This window comes from Dunckerocampus dactyliophorus, chromosome 5 (assembly GCF_027744805.1).
Source record: "Dunckerocampus dactyliophorus isolate RoL2022-P2 chromosome 5, RoL_Ddac_1.1, whole genome shotgun sequence".
Classification (NCBI taxonomy): Eukaryota; Metazoa; Chordata; class Actinopteri; order Syngnathiformes; family Syngnathidae; genus Dunckerocampus; species Dunckerocampus dactyliophorus.
Genome location: NC_072823.1, coordinates 26,943,295 through 26,965,619, shown reverse-complemented (window position 1 = coordinate 26,965,619; position 22,325 = coordinate 26,943,295). Strand labels below are relative to the sequence as shown.

Below are 22,325 nucleotides of genomic sequence, written 5' to 3'. Positions count from 1 at the left end.
CTTGGTTGCCTGGAATTGACAGCAAATATGAGCCGCCATGGCCACGTGACGTCGTGTGGAGCCTTTAGTGGAATCTAAGTGGATTTGTTAATTAACTTTATTGTGTTTGCTCAAAATTTCATGGCGTTTCGTCTGAAAACCCTCTTATCAAGGAGTCTAACCGGTGCGCACGCCCCCTGGAGTCGCTCACCCTGCACATTTCGTCGGTAAATTGGGTTTTTGAATTTCAGATTATTACAATGATAATAATAGTCCAAATGTTATGTGTGAACAACAGTTACAGTGTGGGAATTGTAAATGTTTTGTTGCCATTAAAAGTTATTGGTAAATTAAGAGGGCTTCTAAGCAAGGTCACACGAGATTTAGCATGCTACCTTTAGCTCGTGCCGCTAGCCTAGCTAAACCACTACCAGGTTGTCTTGAAGTGTATTATTAAATATTGCCACTAGAACATTAACTCTCATCCAGCATTGTCAACATTGGCTGCGTTAAACGGTCCTAAATTGGCGTAATAAGCAGGCGGTGGCGTCTTCGCAACATGTTTTGGTCAAGTCACATGCTGTCCTGGGAGGCGTTTCTGGTATTAATCTCCTCCCACGTAATGTTCATTTCTCCACGCCACATCAGGATGCTGGCAGTCGCTTGGGTGCGGCTGACAGAAGCATAAAAAAACAAGCTCGGGTGGATCCTTTCAAACCATGAAGCTGGAGGTGAGGAGAAGCGGTGTTGTCGCCGTCGCCACAGCTGGCAGGTGCGCTTCGGAGACGGTCAACAATGGCGCGGCAGAGCATGGCTCCCTAGATCCCAACACGCCGGTGAAAGCCAAAGTCGCTAAGCAGACCTCCAGGGAGAGCTTGCAGCGGAAAAACACAGAGTGTGAGGTGTACGACGACGGGACCAACACGTTTTTCTGGTGAGTGCTCATGTTCGTCACTAGCATGTTGCAACAAGAGGTTGACTTGTAGGTAAAAGACACCCTGGTGCTTCTCAAGGTGAACCCAGAGTCCACTCATAGCAAGTGCGGTGACCTTTTCCTGTTTTTCTATACCAGCCACTGGTGTTTATTTACTGAACTGCAGAGAGTACTACACATCTTAATTAGTTATAAGGCATTTATTGGGAATTATAGGAGTGTACATCTTTATGACGTTATGTATATTGTGTGTGTGTATATATACACAACAGGTATAGTGTATGTGTAAAAATCAGTATGAGGAAAAGACGAATCTATAGTTTTCTTCTATGAAGCAATTCTTATTTTCCAGTTTGAACAGTAGTTTAACTTTTGTTTTTTGTATACATTTTGCTTGTTTTTAGCCACTGCAAATGGAAGCATGTTCATACTCTGCTCCACTCATTGAGAGAGACAGGTGCTGCAGCCACCTTTTTCAGCAGGAGGACGGAAGCGCATGTATATGTGACATTTTTGCTCTCACTTAACACGACTTTAGCTATGAATGCACTCGGTTTGAGCATGTGACGACAGCAACCGGATGTGATGTCACGTGCAACCCAGGAATAACACAGCACACATGAACATCCATGGCCAACAGAACAGTATTATTATTTATTTACAACAGATATACATACGTCAGTGTGATAGATACCATTATCTGGGCTTTCATTTGGTCATCATTGGGGCCATTTTTGGCCCGTAGCTAGTTTATTTTTTTCTAAAAATAAAATACATTTACTATTAGTGAGTTATATTATTAGTAGGGCAGTCAAAAATAGCGTGTTAACGGCGGTAACTAATTTATTTAATTAATTACGTTACAGTTTTTAGCGCAATTAATGCACATGCATCATGTACTCAAGGGACACTCTGAACAACACAAAATCTTTATTTTAAGTGTATTATACATTTGTGTGGTCTAAATAAGCAGAAAGACAAAGAAAAACAGTAAGTGGATCTTCTTATCGCTCACTTTGTAACTCTTAATGTGGAAGTGCAATTTGCTGCATTTAAGTATGCTTTGAAATCCCAGAAAATAAACTCAAAACGTGTGAATTAAACTTAAAATTACAAGGTGTCTTTGAATGCAACACCTCATTTCCCATAACACGGTTAAAGTGTGATTCAGATGTTCTGCTACTATTAAAGAAACTAGTGTTAGGTAAATAGTTTTTCAGATGTGTGCTATCTTTTAACTTTACATTTTCAGTTAATTTAGAGCTGTTAATACACACAAATATATTATAATCCTGTCCTGTCCTTTATCTTTCTTTCAATAAAATACAGTACAAATTGGCCTATTTCAGACATAGTTGTAAATGGTGATTAATCATGATTAATTCAATTGAAAACTGATTAATCTGATTAAAAATTGTAATCATTTGACAGTCCTGATTATTACATATCGCTGATTTGCTTTGTCACCTAACACAAAGCAATTTTTGTTCAGATAGCTTAACATACATTGACTTACAATGGACTGGTTTTAGCATATGTAATGTACAAAAGTGTCCTCTCAATTTAGTGTAAAAACACCTCTGAGGTCATCAGTTTCTCTACAACCCCGCACAATACAACAATAGACAACTGTATTGTTGATGATTAAACTGGAGAAGTCAGTTGCTATTGACATGAAAACCTAAAATGCACAAGGGTGGCCAGTCCGGAAAATTGACATTCTCCTGTTTAGCATTGTGAAATACAACTGTGTGTTTCATCACCGCTTTATGAGAGGAAGGAAGGGGGAGTGGGGTTTTGCTTCCACCACCGCATGGTACCAGGTTATCTAAACTCTACCTGACCTATACCCAGGATCGGGTAAATCTCAACTTGTTGATGCAGAAAGTACAGTTTATTTTCCCTTCTGATGTCACAAGAAAATCCACATTTTAATTTTCTAAAAAAAAGCTCATGTGCATCCGAGTTCATCTGTAATAGAGAAAGGAAATGCTGGCAGCTTGTTTTGGATGATTAGGAGAGAGAGGACCACATGATATGTCAGTGGAATATTTTCTTGTCTTGTAGGAGAACAAAATTTGCCTGAATTTTGACCTCCTATGCCACTTACTTTCCCCTGAAATACCAACCAACCACTTTCAATTTTGCTTATCCTCACTAGGGTCGCGGGTACGCGGACAAGAGGCGGGGTACACCCTGGACTGGTTGCCAGCCAATCGTAGGGCACATATAGACAACCATTCACACTCACATTCATACCTATGGACAATTTAGAGTCTCCGATTAACCTAACATGCATGTTTTTGGAATGTGGGAGGAAACCGGAGTATCCGGAAAAAACCCACCTACACATGGGGAGAACATGCAAACTCCACACAGAGATGCCCAATGGAGATTCAAAAACAGATCTTCCAAATCTCCTGACTGTGTGGCTCACATGCTAACCACTCGGCCACCGTGTGGCCCCCCTGAAGTACCATAACAGATTTTTCTCATTATTTAATTACGATTCCTGTTTGCCTGACACGTAATAGTACAGGGAAGTTCCTTTCATCTTCTCTGGTTTGTTACCAATTAACAAATCTTGCCCACTACTGTTTTAAGAAGCAATTCAATCAAACATTACATTCATATCTGTGGTTCTCCAGTTGCTCACAAGACAGCTAACATGATATAAATGTTTGCTCTAATTGGTCTAGTTTTGCCAGCTTCTAAGCAAGCTTGGCTGTCGCTATGTCGTCGTTCCCCTTTCGCAGGCAGCTTACCCGTGTGTTTCCGGCCTAACAAGTTGAATAAGGAGTCTAAGAAGAAAATGCAAAACCTGTGAGTCAGGCTGTGAGACAAAAGTCCGTCAGAGGTGGTGGAGATGTTTTCGTAATACAGTGCTGACAGTTTCTAACTTCTCTGCCAACACTGAGTGATTGACATGCACAATGTGAGGATGAAAGAATTGATACATTTGTCATTCCTTCTATTTGAGTAGTTTATTTAGTAACATACTGTACAGCCATTATTGCTGTATAGCTGGCAATACAAGTGAGAATTGTGTCATTGGTGTCAATATTTAGGTATGAGCACCATTGTTATCTAGCACGGCCTTAATCCTCTTGGGCATGGAATTGAGCAGAGCTGCCAAGGTTGTTCCTGGAATCCTCCTCCACGATGACATCACTGGAGTTGGTGGATGTTACACACCTTGCACTCCTCCACCTTCCTTCCTTTCTTCTGCTTGAGGATATCTCACAGGCACTCAACAGGGTTCATTCTTCACCTTCACGTTTCATCTTCCTGAGCAAGACCTTTGGATCATCTTGGAGATGTGCTTGGGCTCCTTATCTTGCCATGCGGCCCAGTTTCCCAAGGGAGGGATTGATGCTGTGCGTCACAGTATCACAGTTCATGTTTGAATCGCAGCTCCCCACTGCTGGCAGCAGTCATGCAGCCCCAAACCATGACTGTATAGCCACCATCCTTGACTGTATTCATTGTCTGCTACTCGTTTGTTCCAACAATAAGTGCTCTGTGTTGACCCATTTTCAGCGAATCTATCTATACAAGCTGTACACAGATGTATTGTTCATTGAGAAGATACTTAATAAAAACGGTTAATGAAGAGTGAGGACCATACTCAATATAGAAGCATTCGTGGTTTGAGTATTGGAACAATTGCTCTACAGCAGTGGTCACCAATCTTTTTCAGACCAAGATCCCTGGTGTCTGCCGTGAAACTGCACAAGGTGTAAACACCCCCCCCACCATATATATATATATATATATATATATATATATACACACTCACACACACACGCACACACACACACACACAAAACAAAAAAAAAAATAACAAAAAAAACTCTCCAACCTAGAACAAAAAATGTTCACAGTAGGACCCAGTAATGAGTAGCTTCTTGTTAAATCACTTCAAAAATTGGTTTGGGCATGCTTGATGCGAGTCCAGGAAGCTAGTGGGAACATTGTTCCAAGTGGTGAAGATGGCTTCACAAAGGGCATCAACTGATGGCCCTTTTTATAAACTTCCCCTGCCATCAATCCCAAAATGTTCTCTGTGGGATTTAAATGAGGGGAACATGCAGGATGTTCCAAAAGAGTGATGTTATTCTCCTTGGTCAAGCGAGCATTGTGAACTGCGGCGTTGTCCTGTTGAAGAACCCAGCTGTTACCACACAGACGAGGGCCCTCAGTCATGAGGGATGCCCGCTGCAACATCTGCACGTGAGCATCCGCAGTTTGACGACCCCGCACCACCTGAAGCTCCGGTGTTCCACTGAATGGAAAAAGCACCCCAGATCATGATGGACCCCCCTCCAATGTGCCGGCTAGAAAACATCTCAAGTGGGATCTCCTTGTCATGCCAGTAACGTCGCCATCAAGGTTACATTTTGTCATCAGAGAATACAACCTTTTTCCACCTTTCAGTGTCCCATGTTTGATGCTCCCTGGCAAAGTCTAAAAGGGCAGTTTGGCGTTAAAGGAGACGCGGTCTTTGAATTTGTTTTTTTAAACCCTTTTCCGCAGATGCCATCTAATGGTTAATGCAGTCGGCACCAGTAAGGGCCTTTTAATGTGGGTCGAAGACCGCCCTGTGTCTTGATGGACAGGCAATTGGCTCCTCTGGCTCAGCGCAGGTGTCATTTTTTTTGCTTATGCAGCTTGACAATGCGACCACGTTCAAAAAGAGGAAGCTACTTAGCTTTAGCCATCAGGAGGGCATGACAGTGTGAATGCCTGACAGAAAATGAATATTTTGAGCAGATTTTGCCTTTTATAACCTGTGGTCTTAAACTTTTGATCAGCTGATAAACAGCCTATTTCTGTTTAATTGTTGCTTTTAATAAATTATTTTTTAAAGTGTTTTTTGTGTCACTCCCCCTTCTTGTTTTTGCATATTGTAGCTGTACTTAAAACCTCATTAAGATCCAAATGTGCAAAATGCAAATTCTAGCGTGAGTGTGTGTGTGTGTGTGTGTGTGTGTGTGTGTATGTATGTATAATTTTTTTTTTTAATTTTTAAAATTTTTTTATTTGCTGTTTAAAAAAAATATATATTATTTCTGCAATGACAAATGAGCCACGGGCCACAGATGGCCCTTGGCCGCTTTGGGCACCCCTACACTGCTACTTTTGTGGCTCTCGGTCTGGGTTGGGCTTGTGGCGTTGGCTCCAAGAGGGGGACAGTCTGTGTACTCGTGTACCTCTGGCTTGGTTTTGGGGACTGGGCTCCTTGCTGGGGCTCGCGGGTTGCTGCCTGGGTAGTGCCGAGGCTTACGGGCGTTTTCGGTGGACAAAATGTGTGCCGGTTGGTTGGTCTTTGGGAGGCAAAGCCACTGATATAATAATACATTTTTTTCAAAATCTTCTCGCGATCGGCTGGCAAAGTCCCAAAGATCGACTAGTAGCTCATGATTGACAGGTTGCCGATCTCTGCTCAACAGTGTATGGTAAAGAAGGTCATATTGACTGATAAGAGCCTGTAACGCCTGTCGTGAGTCATCGTATGTGCCTACGTGTGTTATTTTTTATTCTTACACATGATCAAATCCTGCTGTCATCATCCGTCTCCATATCTTTCTATCTCCACAGGCGGGCACACACTGTTACTGTTCTCTTCATCCTGACCTGCGCCCTTGTCTACGTCACACTTTTGGAGGAGACTCCGCAGGACACTGCCTACAACGCCAAGAGGTCAGGTGGCGATCACCTTGTCTTCATTTATAGGGTCAGATTCAAACTGGTTGTTTTGCATGCAGAAATGAGCGAGGATAGCGAAGATTTGCTTTTAATTTGCTTTTCCTCGACCGCCTCCGAATGTGGGTGGGAGATGGATGAAGAACTGCAAGCATGGAGCATGAAATGTGTGCGGCCGCTGTGAGCGATTGTCAGACTACTCTTAACAGGATTTGCCTCAGTTGGCGCAGACGTGCTGGTGGATAAAGATGTTACAGCTTCTTACTTTGATGGTGGATCTCGCTCTCGCTCAGGCGACACTCAATCCGTCACTTCCTATCCTGTAGCTGGCACGCCATCGAGCACAAATGGGTGGTAATCTCCCAGAATGTGTACCCGTCTTAAGCCTCCCACGTTCATCTGTAAGGTCAAAGCAGCTCCCCTTGTCTGCACGCCATGTTTCGCCAGGTTGGCGTTGCATTCACTGCCATAGCTTTTCTTCCATTGGGAAAGGCTGGACTGTGAAACTGATGTATTGCGCGTTGCAGCGACTACAGGGAGTGCAGAATTATTAGGCAAGTTGTATTTTAGAGGATTAATTTTTATTATAGAACAACAACCATGTTCTTAATGAACCCCAAAGACTCATTAATATCAAAGTAGAAAATATTTGGAAGTTGGAGTGGGGCTTTTTTAGTTTTAGCTATTTTAGAAGGATATCTGTGTGTGCAGGCGACTATTACTGTGCATAATTATTAGTCAACTTAACAAAAAACAAATATATACCCATTTCAATTATTTATTTTCACCAGGGAAACCAATATAACAGCTCAACATTCACAAATATACATTTCTGACATTTCAAAAACAAAACAAAAACGAATCAGTGACCAATATAGCCACCTTTCTTTGCAAGGACACTCAAAAGCCTGCCATCCATGGATTCTGTCAGTGTTTTGATCTGTTCACGATCAACATTGCGTGCAGCAGCAACCACAGCCTCCCAGACACTGTTCAGAGAGGTGTACTGTTTTTTCCCTCCTTGTAAATCTCACATTTGATGAGGGACTACAGGTTCTCTATGGGGTTTAGATCAGGTGAACAAGGTGGCCATGTCATTAGTTTTTCTTGTTTTAGACCCTTTCTTGCCAGCCACGCTGTGGAGTACTTGGATGCATGTGATGGAGCATTGTCCTGCATGAAAATCATGTTTCTCTTGAAGGATGCGAGCTTCTTCCTGTACCACTGTTTGAAGAAGGTGTCTTCCAGAAACTGGCAGTAGGACTGGGAGTTGAGCTTGACTCCATCCTCAACTCGAAAAGGCCCCACAAGCGTCGGACTGGAGCTCTCTGCCCTTTACCGATCCAGCCATGGGCCCATCCATCTGGCCCATCAAGACTCACTCTCATTCCATCAGTCCATAAAACCTTAGAAAAATCAGTCTGGAGATATTTCTTGGCCCAGTCTTGACGTTTCAGCTTGTGTGTCTTGTTCAGTGGTGGTCGTTTTTCAGCCTTTCTTACCTTGGCCATGTCTCTGAGTATTGCACACCTTGTGCTTTTGGGCACTCCAGTGATGTTGCAGCTCTGAAATATGGCAAAACTGGTGGCAAGTGGCATCTTGGCAGCTGCACGCATGACTTTTCTCAGTTCATGGGCAGTTATTTTGCGCCTTGGTTTTTCCACACGCTTCTTGCGACCCTGTTGACTATTTTGAATGAAACGCTTGATTGTTCGATGATCACGCTTCAGAAGCTTGGCAATTTTAAGAGTGCTGCATCCCTCTGCAAGATATCTCACTATTTTTGACTTTGGAGCCTGTCAAGTCCCTCTTCTGACCCATTTTGCCAAAGGAAAGGAAGTTGCCTAATAATTATGCACAGTAATAGTCGCCTGCACACACAGATATCCTTCTAAAATAGTTAAAACTAAAAAAGCCCCGCTCCAAAAATATTCAGCTTTGATATTAATGAGTCTTTTGGGCTCATTAAGAACATGGTTGTTGTTCTATAATAAAATTAATCCTCAAAAATACAACTTGCCTAATAATTCTGCACTCCCTGTAAGGCAAAATGGAGTGCACTACTGGGCTGCAACCAGCAGAGGTGCTGTTGATTCAGTATCAATCAAAGTAATGTAATTACTTCCAGCTCCAATAACCCTCCCCATCTCTTTTAAATACCATTGTTTGCTTGAAACAAAGTAAGCTAACAAGCTAAATGGTCGATGACAGTTGTGGTTTCTAACTGACTTGTCACATTACGCGCTCAACCCTGATGAAGAGCTATGAAAGCAGGGGTGTCCAAAGTGCGACACGACTCGTTTTTTTAGTGGGCCGCAGCACAGAAATATAAAATGAAACAAAAAAAAAACAATTTTTTGAAAAATGGAGCAAAAAGGAACAACGCAAAGACAAAAATCTGAAACGTTGACACTAATCACCAACAATAACGGTGTGTGTGGGTTTTTTTGGGGGGGCTTTTTTACAAAATAAACAAAAAACAGACTGACCCCCGCCCCCCCAATCCCATTCCCCACCACCCCGCCTCCTTTGATTTTTCAGTATGTGCTGTGGGTGTCCCAACTTTTTCAGTTCCAATACGATACTGATATTGCAACCTTGAGTATCAGCCAATACCTATATCGATCTGATATCTGCACAAATTATATTTACAGTCGTCCCTCGTATATAGCGGTTAATTGGTTCTAGACCCGACCGTGATAAATGAATTTCCGGATAGGATTCAATGTTACTAAATTGAATATTTTTGTAGTTAGAGAATAGAAAACATGTTTCTGACGGTTTTTAATATTAGAGCCCTCTTGACGTGAAATAACATCCCTATAGTCGTCCTTATACGCCTATTATTTATTGTTTACACTGCAGTGCACAACTCATATGCTGCAGGGACTCAAGACGGTTGCTAGCTAGTGAGCTAACACGCTAGGAAGCTAAACAGCCTCGAAGTTATTTCTTCTAAACTTAAGAAAGGGTTTCAAACAAAGTGACTAAGAAAGATAAAGTAAGAAGCCACAAACTTACAACTTCCACACAGAATGGGATGAAAACCTTATTTTTTTGACTGCATCTATGGCTGGCTACATCGAGTACAAAGTAAGAAAGTAATGTAATGTGACATTCCTGCTGCCGAAAACCAGAATGCTATATATCACTTGTATTTCAATATGTTTTCACTAATAATAGACCATAGTCTACCATAAAACACCGATCATTAATGAATTAATTTCTGAAAAAAACGCAATAGAGCGAGGGAGCGATAATTGAACCATGGTATTGCAAGGGACAACTTGTCTTTGTAGTTAGACAAGGCTTGATCAAGTGATATTGCTCAAACTGAACAATAGTCAGCAAAAGTAGATATGAGGAAAAATGCTCAGCTGTGGTTGTTTTGGGGGGGGGGGGGGGGGGGGTTGAGGTTTCTTTTTTGCCTCTGGTCTTGCGAGGATTGTCTTGCTGTTTTTTTGTGGTGCTGCTGTGGATGCGCGATGGGGTTGGTCAGGACTTCAGTGTGGCGGGCTTTGCACTCAGCTGCAATGTCTTTTTGGGACTGGGTTGGCAGGCCTGCTAATACAATACTGTTGTGGAGACAGGAGTTCAGAACATTCTGAGAGATGACTTCATGATTATTCCCCGTCGATCGAGGACATTTATCCAAATGCCTCTCCCTGGTTGTTTTGCATGTTTATATAGATTTTGAATATCATTATGTCCTCCAGGGGGATTGTGGCCAGCATATTGGTGTTCCTCTGTTTTGGCGTCACACAAGCAAAAGATGGACCCTTCACTCGACCACATCCAGGTAAGATGAACACTGTCGGCATTGTGCAGCCACATCGTAAAGATACGAGCGGGCACTTTGAAAACCAACGTGGAGGGCGATTGGATGAAGGTTGTGTGTGTCATGTCAATCGGGGGCCAAAAACAGCATCCTCTCCATTGAGATGTTCATGAAGACATGCTGTCCTGTTCTGATAAATCTACTGCTAAGCTAGCGTTTGTGTAGGCTCTCAGTCGTACAGGAGTTGTCCATCGAGGAAAAGGCTTCTTGAGACGTCATCTGTACTTCTGTGAAGAAGGTGTCGGACGTTTCGCTCCTCATCCGAAGAGCTTCGTCAGCGAACTAATAAGTGCTGGTAGCTTAGGCCTTAAATACAGTAAGAGTGGGCGGAATTGGTGTGCCAACACCCACCTACTATTGGTTCCTTACACTAAGCCTGGGCGGAGTAGTGGTATAATCCTATCCTGCTGTTAACACCTCCGATAAAAGGGAAGTGTCGCTCCCTGAATTGGGTATGAACGACTCAGTGTCGCTCCCTGGATTGGGTATGAACGACTCAGAGTCGTTCATACCCAATTCAGGGAGCGACACTTCCCTTTTATCGGAGGTGTTAACTGTAAGGAACCAATAGTAGGAGGGTGTTGGCACACCAATTCCGCCCACTCTTACTGTATTTAAGGCCTAAGCTACCAGCACTTATTAGTTCGCTGACGAAGCTCTTCGGATGAGGAGCGAAACGTCCGACACCTTCTTCACAGAAGTACAGATGACGTCTCAAGAAGCCTTTTCCTCGATACTGCTAAGCTGGGTTGCATCCCTGATAATGTCTTTGAAGTCTCCCATTGTTGGCAGGTTTGCAGTCGTATTATTTCAATTCTGAAAGGATGCTGATGGCCCGCTCATGTTTTCATGCCGGTTCGGCTGGTTTGTATAAAATCCAAGCGGTCTGGCTTGCTATAGTGGGCGGGCCTGACAAAACCAGACTAAGAGAACCCAGCTCTAAAGGGACCTGAAAGCAACACAGATATTAGTTTTTCATGGTGCTGGTAGAACCTGTATAACATTATCTCAACTCTCTTAATGCCCCTTCCACACTGTGTGGTTATGTTTACATCTCATCATGCAAAAGACACTTCAATGCAACAAAACATGGCTCGTCCTACCTCCCAACTTCACTCATGCACAAGTAACTCCAGTGGGGGAGGAAGGAAGGAAGGAATCTTAACTGGGTGGTGCATGCAGCTTTGTAAATCAACAACGGAGTGTTTACTTTGCAACCAAGCAGCTTCAGTTGTTCACCTTGTTGTATCCTCTGCTGGGTAACCAGGGAGAGTGCCCAGAGGGATTTTAGGAAATGAATCTCCCTGCCGAGTCGGTGGCATCAACATAACATAACGTGTTTGTATTGTGCACCTCCACTAGCTGGACAAACAATGTTGCCTTTCTAAAGATGCTCTTTTTATTGGCATTTTAGAGTTATTTGTTCAGCATTTTTATTAGTGTAGTTGCAGGGTGCACAGTAGGGGTATAGCGATTTGTTTTAATAACGATTTGATTTGCACCACTTAGAATGATACAGTCTGAAACGATTCAGTAACTTTTAATTGATTCACTAACTTTTTAGCCAAAAATTCAATCAGTGCATCCAACACTTGAGGTTGAATTAACAGGTTAACCTTTTCTGCTCTCATTTTCAATATTCAATACATTTTCAATAAAAGTACAGTAAGTGCAACCAACATTTCAACAGGAGGTTTACCTGCTACTTCTGCTTTTGTTTTTCACCATAAAAATAGTACAGTATTGGTATCAATGTGATGAGAGTCATTGTCACATACCCTTGATTTGAGCATGACGTCCAGCCATCTGTCGTTATCGCTAATCGTTCAGCTTGAGAGAGCGACAGCTTCACATCGTTCTTAGTACTTTAGTACAATGCAGGGATAACCTTTTTTGAGAAGTGTGATCGGCTCGGTATCAGGTACCGTGGCTCCAATGCTCGAATCATTTCACAGAACTCGGGTTTTTCAACCACATGACTCATATCTTCAGCATGTCGCAGAAGATATGGCACCTCACGTCCCGGAACGTGAGGTGCCGGGACGGTCAGCATTGTGAAAATTCCCATGGAGCCTTAGTTGGTGGTTGGAGAGATTTGTTGTGTTGCCGTGGTATTTTACTTGACCTTTACATATCCTACAAACAGCGAGCAACTTATTTAGAACATCTCCATCTTTACAAAAGCCAAAGTGTTTCCACACACAGGACCGCAATAGTGGCTTAATTATTTCTCCCTCGCCAGCTTGTCCTCTGCTATTCGCCATGTTACGTTGTACTGTCTGCTGGCGCGGGGACACACACACAGGCAGACTTAATAGAGTAATGTTTAATGTCTGTCATTAAAAGTGATAAAAAAAACACACATCCATATAAAGCCTACCATGCTTAAATCCGATGCTTTATTTCCTAGTATTGATGCAATCGATTGATTACTTTTTAAACGATGTTAGATCGATATATGTCGTCCGGAAGGGCAACTTGCCGAGCGCAGATTGATGCAGTTGGATCTTAGGAATATACATTGATACATCATTGTAATAGTACACCTGTAGTGCACAACCAAGATATTAGAAACACCTTGCAGTATTCTACTCTCACATTTTTGTCTCTCTCCGCAGCTTATTGGCGGTTCTGGCTTTGCGTGACTGTGGTCTATGAGCTCTTCCTCATCTTCATCCTCTTTCAGGTGAGTGCCCGCATGACTGGTGCTTTAAAAAAAAAAAAAGCTAGGCATTTTCACTCCTGAGGTTGTTAAAATGATAAATTTTTTGCACTAGTCAACAGATTATAAAGGGTTGTGGCCACCCAGATGCATCAGGTCGGCTCCCCATTTATGTTTCTTCATGGCTTTTTGTTGCTCATGTTGCTATCTTTTCTTTACTTTTCACCTATGCTACCCAGACGGTGCATGATGGGCGCCAGTTCATGAAATACATTGATCCCAAACTGGGCGTGCCCCTCCCTGAGCGTGACTATGGGGGTAACTGCCTCATCTACGATCCAGACAATGCTACTGATCCCTTTCACAATCTCTGGGTAAAACTTTTTTTTAAATCATAAATTGATTTACATGTTTATGTTGTTGAATGTTGTTGTTGAATGTTTACATTCTTCCCTCTCATCATTTTAGAGTTGACAGTACCACTCACCACTTTGTGCTTTGGATTTTGTGTCTTCACTCTACCATGGTTTATATAAAAATGTATTATTTCATAAATCGTGCTTTTGTGGTAGAATATGGCCTGTTAGTAAAATAAGTGTGCATATTTAAGCAAAGTTCATGTATTATTTAGCTTAAATAAAGCATCAAAATGCTTAAATGAAGTAAAATACAAATATAAGGCATTCAGAAGACTCATTCAAAGATGTTGTGATGATATGTAGTATTCTACACTGGTCACTAGGTGTCAGTAATGTTACTGTAATGTTTGGTGGGACACACAAGCACCAGACTTGATTATTGCAGGTTTGAATGATCTCACAACAGGCACAATAATCCATAACACTGGCTACTGTAACCCACGCCGGGCTAAAACTAAACTCTGAACCCCCGACTCAGCTCCCCTAGCACCGGTGCATTTACAGCAACACGTGTCTGATTTGTCTTATGTCTTATTTTCTCTTATTACTTACTTCGAGTGTAAAAGTGACAATAGGAGTGTTATTTGTCCAGATATATGTCTAGAGGGCTCTAAGAATGTTAAAAATGTCACGGAAATTCACTTATCACGGTCGTTTTAAATTAACCACAATATCAAGAGATTACTGTATTTTAATTTTTATATCATGCGTTTTTGAGATTGTATTTCCCTCATCGGGCCGCACGGTGGTCTAGTGGTTAGCACGTTGGCCACACAGTAACAGCCTGGCGATCGGCAAGACCTGAGTTTGATTCTCCCCTGGGGCGTTTATGTGTGGAGTTTGCATGTTCTCCCCGCGCGTGGATTTTCTCCAGGTACTCTCCCACATTCCAAAAACATACATGTTAGGTTAATTGGTGACTCTAAATTGTCCATAGGTATGAATGTGAGTGTGAATGGTTTTGTCTATATGTGCCCTGGCGACCAGTCCAGGGTGTACCCCGCCTCTCGCCCGAAGTCAGCTGAGATAGGCTCCAGCATGCCCCCGCGACCCTAATGAGGAGAAGCGGTATAGAAAATGGATGGATGGGATGGATTCCCCTGATCTATGCATTTCTATTTCCTTTGGAATAACACGCGTCCTGTTTTTTTTAACCCTTTCTCGGCAGGACAAGATGGATGGCTTTGTTCCGGCTCACTTCCTGGGGTGGTATATAAAGGTAAGTTTGTACATATGACAGAATACTTGCAAAGTACAACATGTGCCAGTGAGGACAATCTCTTTCAACCAGGGGTGTCACAAGATCTCGTGTCAGATTTCTCGTTCTGGAAAAAAAAAAGTCTTGTAGGCACTAGGCCTGGGAAAATAAAAAAAATACATTAATTAATCACACAATAAATGAAAATGAACTCAATAATTGCACCCTGCCTAAATACATTGCCATGTGCATGCCTCTGTTTTCCTCAGCCTCCAAACAGGCAGGAAGAGTGTTTAGTCTGTGAATTGGTTTCTGCACCTTGGTGCGTTTGTTCCATAGAACAACAGCACGAACAGAGTGACCCCTTTTGTCAGTCATACAGTCTCTTTGTCTCTGTGTGTGGAGGCGGGGCCGCTAGCATACACACAGAGTACAGAAGAGTGTAAAGTAGTCAAAATTAAATTAGTAGATTGCAATATCTTGTCAGATTTTTTTCATTCTACTTTTCTTAAAAGTAAAGTTTAAAATATTGTCTTGTCTCTCGTCTTGTGTATCGTCTCGTCTTGTCAGCTGAGTGTCTAGTGACACCCCTAGGTCCACGTACTGACACCGGAGAGCTCAAGTATCTTGGACACTTCTTGCAGTGTCATTCCCATTGGTGTGGAAGTGCATGAGTGGTTAGCGTCCAGCAGTTTTATCTGCCTCTTCATGCGCTTTAAACTGTTGCCAGGACATGTGTGGTGTTATTTCTACCATACATTAGAAAGCGTGTATGGACATCCTGCAATTGCAGAAAGTTGGCCACCTATTGCTCGGTTGAAGCAACATTTGTTTCTTCCTCTTCTCTTGTTATCAACTGCCCTTGCTTAAGGCCTGCCTGTAATGTGAAGCCCAGTCATTTAACGGTGCCATCGATCATATCTGCTATAAGTCAGGTCGGGAAAAGTGCCAAAATACTCCAAAACCACCAGAAAGCTTCCATTCACAGGAATTAACAAAAAAAAAATACCATAAATGACCACATGGTTAAAGAGTCGGTAGAATTGTGCTGATGTTTTCCTTGTTTACCGTCATAGACGCTGATGATTCGGGACTGGTGGATGTGTATGATCATCAGTGTCATGTTTGAGTTTCTGGAGTACAGCCTGGAGCACCAGCTGCCCAACTTCTCAGAGTGCTGGTGGGACCACGTATGTGCCGTTGATCGTCGTTGTGTTTTATCTTCCTCAGCCATATTTACTAGCAACTACTCATCATGTTTGTTGTTTCTGTGCCAGTGGATAATGGATGTGCTGGTGTGTAACAGTCTGGGCATCTACTGCGGCATGAAGACGCTGGCGTGGTTGTCCATGAAGCCGTATCAATGGCAGGGCCTGTGGAACATCCCTACTTACAAGTCAGACTCTCCACTCGTCACGCCACCAAGCTTGCATTTCTTTTTCCTTTTTCTCATTTTTCCTTTTTTTATTCCTTTGTTTCTTCACTGTGTTTGTCTCTCAGAGGAAAGATAAAGCGAATCGCCTTCCAGTTCACGCCGTACAGCTGGGTGAAGTTTGAGTGGAAGCCCGCGTCCAACCTTCGGCGCTGGCTCGCCGTGTTGGGCATCATATTCATGGTGAGACACCAGCAGCCTTTCAGCAAATAATCTTTAAAAACATTTTCCTATAAAGAAACATCTATTGTGTTGCCATTAATTGACGCAGTCTCTCTTAGGGCCGTGTTTTCCGAGTTAATGGAAGTGCAGACGGATGATATCACGGAATTAGCCAATAATCAATGCAGAATCTGCCGCTAATTGACAGTGTGATTTTTTTTATCTTTTTATTTTTATTTTTTTTATAAAATGTCTGCTGGAGGAACTGGGGAACTATCTCCCACACAAACGTTAAAAAAAAAACATGAGCTCAATATGTCCAAGTGGACACTTTTTACAGCGTTTTACAGAAAAGTTTTCAGGTCAAAAGTATCTACGACATGTTGTACCAATACAAGTTTAAAAAAATATATATATATATATATATATTAACAGCTTCCGATTTCATCCGAGGAGAGCATTTCATTGGACATGGCTGCCGGGCCGCTGCAGTGATTGATCAGCTGCTTCTGTCCACCAGAGGAGCCCTGAGCCCAGAGGGAGGCTCCCTCTCCCCCAGCAGCCATGTCCATGAAATGCTTTGCTGGGACGAAATGCAAGATAGGAAGCTGTTAAAAAGGTGTTTTTTTATTTTAAACTCGTTTTGGTACTACATTATTATATTTCTTAGCTACCTTTTATTGGTAAGTTGCTGTGTGGTGATTTTAGCATTTTTTTGTAAGATGACACAGTTTAATGGTTTAATTCATCCTGAACATGGATATGAATCAAACTGTAGCACATCACATGGTACAATTCACAATTTTGCATATCCATACAGGAGTAGGAAGAAGCAAGGCTTATTTAATCCTACCCCTCATCAGTTTCACATCAGCTGCAATACATTTATTCACCTCTTGTTTTTCCAGCTGTACTTTGTAAGGCTACACGACAATATAGTGCAATCATAGCCAAGGTTTATACTCACTGAAAGGAAGCTACAGACTTAATGATAATAACTGACAATACCGACCGCTTTAATACCGACCGCTATCAGGCTCTACAACACCTGAACCATTTTGTATTCACTATGTCACTATGCATTCTTCACTTGTGTATCTTGCTTGCTGCTGTAACAAGTGAATTTCCCTGCTGTGGGATTAATAAAGTACTACTACTACTACTACTACTAAAATGGTTGACAGAATGGTAGGTTGATAATGAGTGAGTACAGACCATGTACTCACCACAATGAAGAGTTAGTAGTCAGTGTAGTAGTGGTTAGAAATTGTATTGTATGTAAACAGTAGTTCAGGTCTCTTCTTCTTTGTATTTTGTGAACATAAACTGCTTGTACTTTTTCTTAAAATCACTCATTTTAGTGCATTGTTTGAGTTCCTTCCTCAATCCGTTCCACAACTTGATTCCACATCCAGAAATGCTGAAAGTTTTCAGGGTTGTCCGTGCATGTAAGTGTTTTAGGTTAAATATTCCCCTAAGATCATATTTCTCCTCTCTTGTTGATAAGAATTGTCTGCTAAGTAGCTTTTAACCCAATTCAAGACTAACCCTCTGATTCCATACCTTTCTACTTTTGTCATTAGGATATTGTGATGAATTGTGTGGAAGGCTTTTGTTAAATCCATAAATACCGCAGCTGCGCACTTTCTGTGATCTGTAGCATTGGTGATTTCCTCTGTAATTTCTATCAGTGCCATGGAAGTTGAAATGTTAGTTGTGTATCTGTATTGGCTATCCACGAGTCACTCATTTTTATTTATAAAATTGTCCAACCTATTATTAAATAGCTTTTTGTGACAATTGTGACAATAAGAACACTGGTCGGTAGTTTATGAATTGATGTTTGTTTCCATTTTAAAAATTGGAACTACTTCAGCTATTTTCATTTTGTTTGGGAATTTACCTGTCTGGAATGATAGGTTGCTCAGGTGCATTAGCGGTTGTGCAATGTCATTTTTAACCCTTTTTATCGTTTCCATTTCTATTCCGTTGCAATCGGTTGATGTTTTCGCTTTAAATTTATTAATGATATTGATGATTTCCTTTTGTGTAACGTTAGTGAGGAACGTGGAATTGGGATTCTTGTCTATAATCTCATTCCTTTCCTCTACTGGTGGGTCATTTGGGATCTTTGTTTCCAGTTGCGGTCCAGTATTTACGAAGTAGTTGTTGAACTTTTCAACTCTCTCATTCATATTGTCATATTTATCATTTCCATCTATGAAATAATGAGGGTAGTCTGCTTCCTTAACACCCTTCCATATAATACTGTTTAGGATGCCCCATGTTGCTCTAGTGTTTTTTGTTCTTGTTTAATAATTGACTATAATATTCTTTCCTACACTCTCAAAATGTTTAACTTATTTTTGTATGTTTTATATATTTTTTCTGCTTCTTTATTTTTTTAATTATACATCTCCTATATAGTGTATTTTTCTTCTTACAGGCATTTAGTAGTCCCTTGGTCATCCATGGCTGATTTCTCTTCTTTTGCTTATTAGATACTTCTCTCAGTGGCCAATGTCTGTTACAGCACGTCATATAAATATTAAGTTTTTATATGCCTCGTTCACATCATCCTCACTATATACGCACTCCCATCTTTGTTTTTCCAAATCTTTCCTTAAGGCGCTAACACTTTCCTCTGTATGTGATCTTTTGAATGTCCTGATATCGTTCCTCTTTCCCTTTTTATAGTTTTCATTGTAAATCGTCAACACTGGAATATGGTCGGTAATATCATTAATTAGCAGTCCACTTGTTGTGTTGTTATCGAAATCATTGGTGAATATGCTAGCAATGAATGTTGCGCAGTGATGTACTTGGCCTGGTGATTTTAGGATAAAGACTTCCACGGTGCATTGTATCTATAAAGTTATCTATTCTGTTTTGCTTATTGGAATTCAGAAGGTCAGTGTTGAAATCTCCACATACAAAGATAATTTTTTGGCTAATGTCTGTGAATGTTGCTTTGATCCAATCCTCAAATATTTCAATGCTAGACTAAGGTGTCCTATACAGTATATACAACTTATTAGTACATTTTTACTTTTCTTTTTACTGATTTCAATAGTTATGCATTCTAGAATGTTATCGATAGCAAATGACATGTTCTTTACCACTTTATAGTTCAGGTGTTTATCCACATACACGGCCACTCCTCCTCTACTTCTGTTGTTCCTATTGCCGCAGGTCATGTCATAACCTTCCAGCTCAAAGTCCACGCCCTTGTTGTCCACGCTGTTAATCCAAGTTTCTGAAATTGCGATTATTTTAAAGGGTTCCTTAAATAGACTCAGGTATTGTCTGATATTATTATAATTTGCATACATACTTCTGCTATTAATGTGAATGATTGACAACTTATTGCGTATATGAAAGTTATCATCATATTGTTCATCTGTTTGGTAGCAGCAGTCATTTCTGATATGAGAAAAGAAGTTTGCGTCTGGGTCTCTGTCTTCCTCCAATATTGTTCGTATGTGTTATGGAGTTTAGTCGTTTATTGTCCACATGTGTTAACCAGCTACCATTATCATGAGGTCCACCATGATAATGGTAGGTCCATGTTGCTTGTATTTTTTTTTTCTTTCCGCAGATATCTAGCTCTCTCTGCTATTTCCGCATTGTTTTTGGTCAGGTGTTCATTAAGGTAAACATTTGTTCCTTTAAGCATCTTACCTTGCCACAATCATTTGCTTCACATTTTCTGTTGAAAAACCTCATGATAATGGCCGCTGGTTTGCTTTTGTTGTTCTGTGGGAGAGGATGACAGGCTGTGAGTCAGACTGTTGACCTGCGAGTTCCAACGGGTTGACAAGCTCGTCATGAGTTTTTTCCATAGCTCATGATTGGCTCCTGTCAAATAAAGAGTTACCTGGTCCTCACGGACTCATGCGTCCCACAATATGCCATTTTATGACGTGGACATGTGTGGCTTATACTGTATGTACAAATCTGTTTTTCCTCTCAGTTTAGTGGGTGCAGCTTAAACACTGCAAATTCCGGTAATCAAAATGAACATTGGCATTAACTGTGGCTGTAGGCATCCTCCTCATGTCTTTTTTTTTTTAATCAAAGTGACAAGATGGCAGTAGCTGCATTTTAAGCATCATGAGTGGTCAGCATCCAGCAGCTTTACCAACATCTGCATGCGCTTTAAAATGTTAGTTTGCACTAGTAAGCTCTTGTTGATAAACTGGTGTTGTTGGATTGTTCTTCCAGTTCCTGCTGGCAGAGTTGAACACGTTCTACCTGAAGTTTGTGCTGTGGATGCCTCCAGAGCATTACCTGGTGCTGCTGCGATTGGTCTTCTTTGTCAACGTGGGGGGCGTGGCCATGAGGGAGATCTACGACTTCATGGACGACCCGTAAGTGGCGAGCGATACCAACACGGCAAAGCTTGGGGGCGGGAGGCCGCCACTCATGGCTGAGTACCTCTTTGGACTTTGCCCACAGGAAGTTCCACAAGAAGCTGGGCCAGCAGGCATGGCTGGTGGCGGCCATCACCGTGACAGAGTTCCTCATTGTTGTCAAGTACGACCCCAACACCATCATGCTGCCCATTCCCTTCGTCATCACGCAGTGCTGGCTGCTGGGCCTCCTCATCATCCTCGTATGGACCCTCTGGCGCTTTTTCATCCGGTGAGAACACGGCACGATTTGAATAAGGGTGGGTTAGGGTTAGAACTGAAGTTAAGGTTAAAGACTGTATTCTTTCCCAGTGACATCACACTCCGCTACAAAGAGACACGACGCCGCAAACAGGAAGACCCTATGGAGCGAGAGCGAACTGTGGGGAACGGCAGCGCCGGTGCCCCATCAGGACGGAGCAAACTGAACGGCGCCTCAGATATTCTGCGACAGAGGAAGTCCTGAGTGATAGACAGCAGTGAAAGAGGATGTACCACAAGGACAGATGAACACGGCCACTGTGTGCCACTGCTTCCTGGAAGAGACGCTGGCTGGGCGAGGCCAGTTGGACCAACTGGAGTCAGTATTTAGTGGGCTTTGCTTGGTTTTGTTTTTTTTTTACAAGGGAACTTTTGTTATTTAAATGTGAGCTGTTGTTGGCGTAGGTCCCATAGTGCATCACCGATACCACAGTGCTACAAACATAATGACACCGATACCAGAGTGAAACATGTTTGTACGTATGACTGGAAACATGCTTTTATTTTGTGGGGCTCCTTTCTGAGTTCATATCAGGTTGATGTTGATGATTTACTTCAAACAGCTTTTTCATCCTCCTGCCAAAGCCGTCATCACTCCCCTCAGGATGAATGTTTGTAAGAAAAATAGTGGAGTAACAATGTTTCAAAGTGTAGTAACTGCTGCTGTTGTACAATGCATAAGGAGGACTGTTTGTTGTAGTCGTCGTATCTTAAAGAACAGCAACACCAGATTGTGAAGCAGCACAACAGCAACAATCACACCGGGCTCACAAGTCACAGTGGGAACTTCATTGAAGACCAAACTTTTTTGTGTGTGTCAGTATCTATATATTTTTTTCTTTTTTACGTTTTATATAAGTTGTCAACCTCCATCTTGTTAGGTGAATGAAATCATGTCTCACTCAGCCAAAGCAAGGACAGCTTTAACACTGAAGTCATAAATCAGAACAGCACCAAAAATTTAGATGACCTAATCTCATTGCACCTGATTTTCCTCCCATTGCCTCCCATTTTTAAAAATAAAAGGTATGTCTTGTTTTTACATTAAGCATCCCTATTTTTTAATCATAAACTTAAAACAGCAAAGTGTATTATCTGCTGCAACTTGCAATACCTTTGACATCATTTTCAAAATGTCTTAAAATGTCCTTACTTCCAATTCAAGCCATAATACAGTAGAAGGCTGCTTTTTTTTTTTTTTTAGATGTTGTAGTTGCTGTGTAGCCGGCCAGCGGAGATACCTGACTTGTCTTCGATTAGAAGACCAAGTGATGCTCCTGTACAACCAAATATGTTTTGCATTAAAAAGATATGAAACCGTC

General features: G+C 41.7%; 1 protein-coding gene across 1 annotated transcript; it reads left to right on the top strand.

Annotated features, from left to right (window-relative positions):
* The first annotated feature begins 18 nt into the window (after positions 1–18).
* ptdss2 (phosphatidylserine synthase 2) lies at positions 19–22,325 on the top strand. Its single transcript, XM_054777525.1, has 13 exons — positions 19–206; positions 628–913; positions 6,515–6,616; positions 10,336–10,418; positions 13,076–13,143; positions 13,359–13,493; positions 14,707–14,757; positions 15,813–15,926; positions 16,014–16,132; positions 16,237–16,351; positions 20,555–20,700; positions 20,789–20,974; positions 21,055–22,325. The coding sequence occupies exons 2-13, from the start codon at positions 699–701 to the stop codon at positions 21,206–21,208; spliced, it is 1,488 nt and encodes a 495-aa protein (XP_054633500.1). The 5' UTR covers positions 19–206; positions 628–698; the 3' UTR covers positions 21,209–22,325.

Coding starts and splice junctions, on each gene's coding strand:
- ptdss2 (XM_054777525.1), top strand. CDS start 699: ATGAAGCTGGAGGTGAGGAGAAGCGGTGTTGTCGCCGTCGCCACAGCT. Junction 16,133..16,236: donor TGGAACATCCCTACTTACAA/GTCAGACTCTCC, acceptor TTTGTCTCTCAG/AGGAAAGATAAAGCGAATCG. Junction 16,352..20,554: donor TGTTGGGCATCATATTCATG/GTGAGACACCAG, acceptor TTGTTCTTCCAG/TTCCTGCTGGCAGAGTTGAA.